At 53.9% G+C, this 8,854-nt stretch overlaps 1 protein-coding gene across 15 annotated transcripts in view; it reads left to right on the forward strand.

The window, feature by feature from the left end:
• The window catches only part of AGAP1 (ArfGAP with GTPase domain, ankyrin repeat and PH domain 1), a 554,841-nt gene extending 546,285 nt beyond the window's left edge, over positions 1–8,556 (forward strand). For 13 of the 15 annotated variants that reach the window (XM_023259842.2, XM_023259844.2, XM_023259845.2 and 10 more), the window contains one exon: positions 1,161–8,556. In XM_023259842.2, coding sequence (XP_023115610.1) covers positions 1,161–1,364 — 204 coding nt within the window. In that variant the 3' untranslated portion in view covers positions 1,365–8,556. The remainder of the gene's footprint in view (positions 1–1,160) is intronic. The other 2 variants (XR_006583649.1, XR_002744966.2) reach the window with 2 other exon arrangements.
• Positions 8,557–8,854: the final 298 nt, after the last annotated feature.

Consider the following 8,854-nt stretch of genomic DNA (forward strand, 5'->3'; position numbering starts at 1 on the left):
GACGCCGCTTGAGGACCGATCAGGGGGAGGGAGGGGGTCCGCGGGGTCTGCTCTGCCCAGCCCTCCCTCGCTGGGTGTCTGCAGAGCTCATCTGTCCCATGACCCTTCTGGGTCAGGTGCGGGTGGAGTGTCTGTCCTGTTCCTTTTACAACCAACTGCCGTCCTGTGTTTGGGAGGGGGGTGGAGGGGGAGAATACAGCTAGTTTATACGGTTTTCCCTTTACCGAACCCAGAAATACTGGACCCAGAGTTTGATGGTAGGACTTTATCAAAGGGCTTCTTCTGGACTGTTCTGGTTAACTTCCACTAGGGAAAATTATTCTGTTGTTTGTTTGTTTGAGAGAGAGAACGCAAGTAGGGGAGGGGCAGAGAGAGAGGGAGACACAGAATCCGAAGCAGGCTCCTGGCTCTGAGCTGTCAGCACAGAGCCCGATGCGGGGCTCGAACTCACGCACCGTGAGATCGTGACCTGACACGAAGTCGGAGGCTCAACCGACTGGCACACCCGGGCGCCCCTAGGAAGAATTATTCTTAGATTTCTACGGACGCATTCGTCATGAAGCCTGAATGGCGACAAGAGGGGGAGAGTGTGTAGAGCCGCGGGCACCTGAGCAGCCCACACCCGCGGTGGCACGGCCCGCACACCTCTGGGGCTCAGCCGCCACGCGTCCCCACCGAAGGGCGACAGAAGGCAGCCTGCCGAGAGGTCCCCGGCAGGGGCGGATGGTGGTGCTTACCCGACCTAGATAGCGGTAACAGAGGACTGCTCTGCACCCTTGTGTTTTACATACAGATTTCCCCCAATGAAAGGGAATCACCTCCGAGATCAAGAAGTGCTTATTTTTTGTTTTTACGATTGGAAAGGCAGAATAGAACTAACAAAGCCAGGATTGCCCTCCGTCTCCTGCAGAAAGGAGGGCCTTCTGGGTGTCAAAAGCGCATGGTTTCTTTCAAAGGACGCGCCGTGGGGCCGGCTGTGGCCTCTGGCCATCCATCCGCGTCCCTAGCCACCTCGTCTGTAGCCCTTCCCGGGGTGGTCCGTCCCCCCTCCCCCGCACGAGCTGCCGCACGGCTTGGAGAAAGGCGCCTGGTCCCCTCCTCCGGCGGCACCCCCCCCCCCCACCCCGCGACCCTAACGGCCCTCTCCGTTGCCTCCGCAGTACGGGGTGGACGTCATGGCCCGCGACGCCCACGGGAACACGGCGCTGGCCTACGCCCGGCAGGCGTCCAGCCAGGAGTGCATCGACGTCCTGCTGCAGTACGGCTGTCCGGACGAGCGCTTCGTGCTCATGGCCACCCCCAACCTGTCCAGAAAGAACAATAATCGCAACAACAGCAGCGGGCGGGTGCCCACCATCATCTGAGGACCGCCGGGCCCCCGCAGCCTCGCGCCCTCGCCCAGAAGTCACGACACGTGAGTCCCGTCGCGTCCCCACTCCTCCTGGCGGTCAGCCGCCCACCCGCCCTCACCCCGCGCGCAATCACAAAAGCCTGACCGTCCTCACGGGGGGCGCAGCGGAGGCCGCGAGGCTGCAGGACCGACTCCTTTTCCCCCCCAAACTCCCCCCACCCCCCGCGACGAGCAGGGGCTGCCCGGGGGGGCCTTGGTTTCTTGATAGCACACCGCGAGGTCCCCCGGCCCGGCGGCCTGTGGACACAGAGCACGGCACAAGGGACGGGGACGAGAGGGGGAGGGGAGGCGAGGAGCAAGGAGAAGGGTAACTCTCCTTAACTAAGGCAGTTAAGCACATCAGTACATTTCACCTCTACCAAACGGAACACTCGGATTTCATCTCTTCTCCGAGGAGCTTGACGGCATAAATCAGAAGCAGGCAGAGTTTGTCAGGTTTGAAGCCCCTATGATGGTATGTGTCAAATCAGTTGTAGCTAATCTGTCCGGGGAGAATACTGGCTTCATTACACTTGTATAGTAGAGTTCTTCCAGCATTACCGCTGTTTAATAGAACATGATTAGTCATCACCGAGAAAAAAGCATATTAGCCGAGGAGGTAGTTACACAGCACGCTCGGATGCTTGCCACGATGTGATTGCAATACTTCTTAGAAGCATCATATCATCTCAGACATGTTCTTTCGAGCCCTTGGAGCCCTTCTTTCTAAATTCACTGTCATAATTTAGTATCTGTTTAATTTTTCAGTCCAAAGAGAGGAAATCAGTTGCTGAGTATTATTTGACTGCCGTCGCTCTCCTTGGTGCAAAAACAAAATGGAAAAAATAAATAAGGGTAACTCGGAAATTCAAAAGGAAATCACGGATCCAAGCTAATAATAACACTTCGAATACACGTAGTGAACTAACCGAAGGCATAAAAGGCTATTTTTTTTTTTTTTTTTTTTTTTTTTTTTGCCCCAAACGGCAGAGGTCTTTTAGTTCCTTTTGCCAAGGTGGAGGTCTTGGGTCTCAGTCACTCCTGGGCCACGCCGGAGTATCACCCAGGCTTCTGTGTTATGTCTTTAGATAAGATTGTGAAAATCTATTTGAATAAAAGAAGTTCATAAATATGCATTGATTTTTGTACAGACAAATGTCACCCCTGTTAATTTATAAACTGAACTAGATGTGAACTAATAATGTGCAACTAGTTGAGATGAGAGGGTTACAGATCATTGTACATGGAAAACACTCCCAGCAGCAAACACTTCCATTAATGTGATAGACAGCTTTGAAAAAGGAACACATCAGAAGAAGATAGTAGTACAATTTGCTTATTAAAATCGAGAAAGGGGGGGGAAAAAAACCAGACACTGAAGCATTTTAGAGAAGAGGAAGGCGGCATGTGATTTCTCATCATTTCGATCTGATGGCACTTCTGCCGACCCAGAGGAGGGGCCGTGGCAAAGCAGGGGGCGACTTGGCGAATCCCAGACCCACGTGCTCTGCACGGGCAGGTCACGACCGGCCGCCCACGGCTCTGCGGCACCTGCCGGCCGGCGAGAATCGCTAAGGCTTAACTTGGCGGCCAGGCCCTCCGTTTGGGTTATCAGCACGTCCCCTGGTCTGCCGTCACTGTGTGCCATCGGGGCTGCTTTCAGACGTTAGCCACCTTCAACGTGGCCAGATTGTGACACCCTGGGTTAAAAAGGAAAGGGGCAGCTTTGCCTGGAGCGCTTTAGCAGTATGTGGGAGGAGAGGGCCGTCCAATGGGAAGGCGCACCTCTGGGCTGCTGTAGCACAGAAACCAAGGCCACGCTAGGCCAGTGGCCGCCCCCCACCCCCACCCCGGGGAAGTCCCCTGCTCTCATATACGAAACCTTCTATTTTGTAAGAGTTTTCCCTCTTCTTTCACTTTAAAAAAAAAAAAAAAACACAATTCAAGTAGGTGGGGAAAAAATAAAGCTTTACACAGAATTTATATGTGGGTCAGTGTTTCATGGACATTTGTAACCTTGCTTCCTCTGCGTGGAGCCCAGCGGGCTCCAGGAACGATAGGTTCAGAAGGCTGAGAGCCCTGACCACAGGTCCCTGCTCCTCCCCCTGGTTTTTAATTCTGTGTTTCATCACTGTGTAGTTATTTTAAATGTGAATAGGGGAAAAAAATGTCACTGCCTATTTTTGAAGAACTCATTACTGTTCTATTCCACCTGGACACATCCTCCTCCGCACGGCCTTTAGCGTAGACTTCACGTAGTGAACGCAGATGTAGTATAAATGAAATTCTTAAATTATTTCACTGTAGTTAATTCCCACTATAGGAACGCCCTATCATATAGCGAAGCCTCGTTTTGAAAAGAAACAGAATTCCTTGTAAGGCTTCTCTTTGAGATGTATATGAGTGTGTACATATTATTATATGTGTTTATAATATAATATTTTCCCAAATGACTCCTTTTTTCACTTAGCCTTTCACGACCTGAATGCTAGACCGGGTTCCCCCCACCTCCCCCACCGCACCCCTTCCCTCTCTCCGGCACGGGGACTTCATTGATTCCTCCTCAGAAAACCTGACCCTTCTTCTGCTATTTTTAGCCATGCTTCGGGAGGCGGCCTGCTTTCCTGAGCCCGAGTTTTGGCAACAGAGGAAAGGCAGTGGTGGTTTTCAAGGGTTTTCCTCTAAAATAAAGTGACTGATGGCTAATCTGTTTATATTTCAGTGTCAGACCAGAAGGGCTTTCTTCGCCAACGATGCTATCATTCCCATCTTAGAGCCTTACGTAACACCAAGGCCAGGAAGCCAAAACCCAGGGCTAGTGTTAGAAATAACCAATTTGGGAAGGGGGTCGAGTTGTGTTCGTTGGTTCTCGTGGAAGTTCTGCGAAGTGACCGTGAGGACACCAGTGCATAGTCCAGCCTCTTCTGTTCAGAAGTAGAACTTCCCTTACCGAGAAACCACGTGCTGGGGAAGACACACACGCACGCGGTCACGGGTTAGGGTAGCTTCACGATCTGGCTGGATTCCTTCTGTGCCCCAGAAACCCTGCAGAGAAAGGAGCCTTGATTCTGACCCCGGAGCAGATCTCCGGTACTGGGCGGAAAGGTGGCTCTCCTAGCCCAGAGCCCCAGTCATGGGGCCCCGCCCCCCGCCCGTCTCCTGTCATCCTAGGAGAGGAGCGGCTCCAGGGTGAGCGGGTGACAGATTCCCGAGTCTGTGGCCCCATGAGCAGGTGCAGTTGTGGGTCTCCCAGTGAACGCGCACCGCGCGTAATTATCCCGGGAGGCAGGGGAAGGCAGGGGGCGCTCGCTGATCACGCGGCGGTCGGGTGCTCTCGTTGGGTTACTCTTGACCAGGATCCTGAAAGGAGCCCATTCTCTGCCCGTGAGCCCGGGCGGCGGCCCTTCCAGCACCACTGCCTTCTGAAGCTTTGTCTAGCCTGATGGGGTCGCCTTGGACCCGGCCCCTGCCGTCTGGCCTAGCGACCGTTCTTTGCAGTATTGTAACACCTGCACGCATTCAGGGTCATTCTCTACATCCTCAAAGCAGCGGTCACTAACTTATAGGGGAGAGCGTGGTCCAGTGAGAAAGACAGCCCTGGCTCTCCTGTCCCTCCTGTGTGGCCTTGGGCAGAGGCCCCCAGCTTTGGGGATCTTTTTCCTCATCTGTGAAACCGGGGTGGCCTTGCGGGATCTGATGACCGGTCGGTTGCCAACCAATGTGATAAAAGCCAGCCAGACACCCAGCCAGAGCTGGATGCTCAGGAAATGGGATTGTTCATTTAGAACAGAAATGCCGAGAGCAGAAAGCCAGAACCCAGGCCTGGAAAGCTGCCCCCAGGCTGGCGGTACGTCCCCCAGCCAGGGCCCTAGGGAGTCGGTGACGGCTCCCCCTTCCCGTCTGAGCCTCTGGGCCTCCCCTCTGCAGGACCAGTCAGTGCCCTTCCCCACCCCTGCGTGCCGGGAGCAGTGTCAGAGGAGGGGCCTCGCTGGAGCGGCCGTCCCTTTCAGGGCTGGCATCAGGCTCGGCTTGTCTAGTCCCTGCACTTGGGGAACACATCTTCCCCGTCAAGGGTGGCCACTGGGTCCTACCCGGCCCCCAGCCCGAGCTGTGCTCGAGGATGACCTGGGTCACCGTGGCTCCAGCTGTGCCCACCCTTCCTCCTCGCATTTAGAATGTTCCGGAAATAAGTCCACATTCCCGCCTAGGGAGGTTCAGAAGCCTTGCAACAAACAATATAGAGCCTCTAAGAGTAAGTGTGGTCAGGCCTCAAAAACTTCTCAAAAGGCAAAGATAATTGGAAAGCAAATCCATTACCCCTCGATGGGCCCTTCCCCCTTCCCCCCTCTGCGCTATTTCCATCCCTCACGCGCCCCACAAGGTCGGCCTGACTTTCTAGAACTCCCCTGGATTGTATTTATGTCCTTCAAGCAAACAAATTGAAAAGCAGTCAGGAAGGAATTCGAATAGAAATGTGCTGAAGAATCACATCTTTCTTTCCCGGGAAATATAATTTATTTCTCACTGGCCTCCTCAAATGGGGGTTTCACACCTTGTGACGTCCTGTCTTCAAGTGATTCTCACCCCCCCTCCTTCACCAAAAAGCTAAATAAGGGCCTTTGGCATCCAGACTTGGATTTTTCACTTCGGGCCATTATCGACACGTTTCCTGCTTGAATTCCCAAGTGGCTTTCTTCTGGAAGCCCTGTGGTCAGTGAGCCCTCGGTGTGGGCCCCCGCCCGCTCCGTGCCCTACACCCTGATGGCTCTGTCATCGTTCGGGCATCGAAATCCGGTTCCTTTCAGTCAGAATATTCAAAATTGAATATTCAAAATATCCAACTCCAGTTACGCAGAGGAGAGGAGGTGGGGGGCGGGTTAGATGGAAACAGACTTTTATTTCCATCGTTGGCGGGAAGTTGTCCCTGGAACCCAGAATGGCCAGGCCCCTGGCGAGGAGAGAGAAACAGTGCCACTCAGGGTCAGCACGCCCCCACTGACCCCTCACCTCTCCTTTCGTGAGGAGGAAAGGACAGGTAACAGCTTAGAATTCATATTTCAAAAACGCCCTTGGAGGAGAAGGGCTGTCCTTACATAGATTTTTTTTTTAAACAATATTAACGGACTTCCTGTTTAATTTTGGATGTCTGCTGCTTTGAAAACATACATTGGTACTTCTTTCCAGTTCCGGTTTTTCGGTTTGGGCCAGAGTGGCAATTAGAGGACGAATTCATCAGCCGTCAGCACGGGATTCTGCAAAGCCAGAGAGTCTGTTTTTTTAGTCTGTGATCTTCAAAACGCCCAAGTTCTAGAAGGAGTTTGGTTTCACCAGTGTAGGAAGCCCCGTCCCAAAGCAAGGAGTCAGGACCGCAGATTTGAAAACCGCTCTCACCGCGTTTCACTAGTGAGGCCCTCGTTTTGTTCTCATGTGACGGCATTTGGTTCTGGGGCTTGCACCCGGTTGGTAAAAATGCCCTTCTCCGAGGCCTTCCCGTCCAAAGGGCCTGCGGTGCCCGGGGTACGTGCAGGGCAAGCCACCTTGGTCAGTGTGCGAGGGGTCAGCTCAGGGCTTGTGTTTTATTTTGGCCTGGTGTGTGTGGCTTCTGTAGAGAAGGTCCTCCGAGGGTCACGTTGGAGCTGTATGCTAGAGACTCGCCTGTCAAAGTCGAATTAGGTCCCCTCTAGAATATTCCCTGGCGGCAGGGATATCCTGTCTTCTGTTTTGAGACGCGGGTAAAAGAAAGGAACCACACAGATGTGAGAGCTTTGGGGGATCTTCCAAATGGAACAGCCCGGTGTTGGGAGCGCTTGCCCCTAAATCAGAGTCTGCCCTGACCTCCCCGTACCTCCCCAGATGGTGTCAACACTGGCCTGGGAAGCTAATATCTGAGCTGGCCCAAACTCATGTGAAGAAGATGGGGCCCCGACCCCAGAAGCCCACGCAGTTAGGGATTCCTCGTGTAAGATGGCCAGTGTCCGGGCTGGATGAAGGACGTCCCGGGGCTTTCCAGCTCTGGCCTAGCACCTGGATGTTGAAAGCCTGAGTGGGCAGCCCAGCCGATGGGTCCCCTGCACCCTGCTCTGCACCTGACATGCCGCTGAGTGGCCTGGGGGACATGTGCATCCTGCCCGGGCCCTTGGAGGGTCAGGGGACAGTGGGGACCAAGGGTGCATGGGCCAGAGCCGGGAGTTAGCTCACTGACCACTCTCAGGAACACAGCACACCTTCCAGCCCCGCCCCCGGGTGCCCAAGCAGATCTGAGAGAGGACTGGGTTGTCACACGGCTCGTGGGCAGCAGATATGCTTAGAAACCGCTTTGCGGCCGTTCGCACATCTCGAGGTTAGAAATCACGTCTTCTCCAACCCTTGAAAAGATCGCGGTTCCCCTCCGGCAGCTGTCCTTTTGTCTAAAATCTGTCGAATTCTTGAGGTGGCACCCCTGCCCCGGTCTGAGCACCCGCGTGCTGGGGAGGATGCTGCATGCACTTGACCAAGGGCACTCCGCAAAGCCTTGGGAGGCCTGGGCCGGCTGCCCCGGGAAGGGCTGGAGGGGTGGGCCACGCCAGCCACGGGCACGGCCACGTGGGTTCCAGGAGAGCTTCCTGCCCCAGACGGCCCCCTCCTCTCCTGCCCATGACCTCGAATGGGGTTCTCGTGTGGCCACGGGTGTGTTTCTGAACAGGAGCCTGGGCGGGTCAACGGTGGCAGCCAGGAGGCATTTCTAGGAGGGAACAGGGAAGGCCGGGTCCCTGCCCACCTCCCAGCACGTCTTGTTTCTGTAAATAGCGATGTATAGAAGACGGAAGAGCGGCCCAGGGTTTATCCAGAGACGGCTTTGGTTTCTTTGGGTTTTTTTTCCTTTTTTTTGGTTGTTTTTCTATTACCTCATTCAGCAAGTTTGTTTCACGAGGACTCAATGACGCTTTATTTATATTGTTTGTACTGTAATTAAAACCATTGACAGACATTTCACTTTGCTTGTTGTTTCTTATGATTTTGTTTTGATTAAATATGCCAGTTTGTATTTTCCTGCATTGGGATTTTTTGTGTCGGCTGTACAGTATTCTAAGGGGGAAAAAAAAGAAAGAGAAAAATGTGTAAAGTAATGGAGAGAGGTGGCTATAGTGTAGAGGCCTCTTTCTAATAAAGAAATGAAAATATGTCTACACTGCTTTCCGTGGAGGTTTTGTTGGGCTTTGGGGGGGAGCGGGGGGACGTGTTGGTCATTTGTCACGACTAATTGGATTTCGGCACTCAGGCGAGGTAAATCCGAGAGAAGAGGTGATTACAGAAGGGAGGGTGCAAGGCCCAGGCGGCCTCTCGCGTGAGGAAGTCGGCACGCGGGTGATGTGGTCGTGGCGCGAGGGGACGTTAAGGAGCGTCTCTTCCAACTTGTTCATCTGCGAGCCACCCTAAGGGCCCGTGCGTGGTTTCCCCAGCCCGAGATTGGCTGGACCACACCGC

Source organism: Felis catus, chromosome C1 (assembly GCF_018350175.1).
Source record: "Felis catus isolate Fca126 chromosome C1, F.catus_Fca126_mat1.0, whole genome shotgun sequence".
NCBI lineage: Eukaryota > Metazoa > Chordata > Mammalia > Carnivora > Felidae > Felis > Felis catus.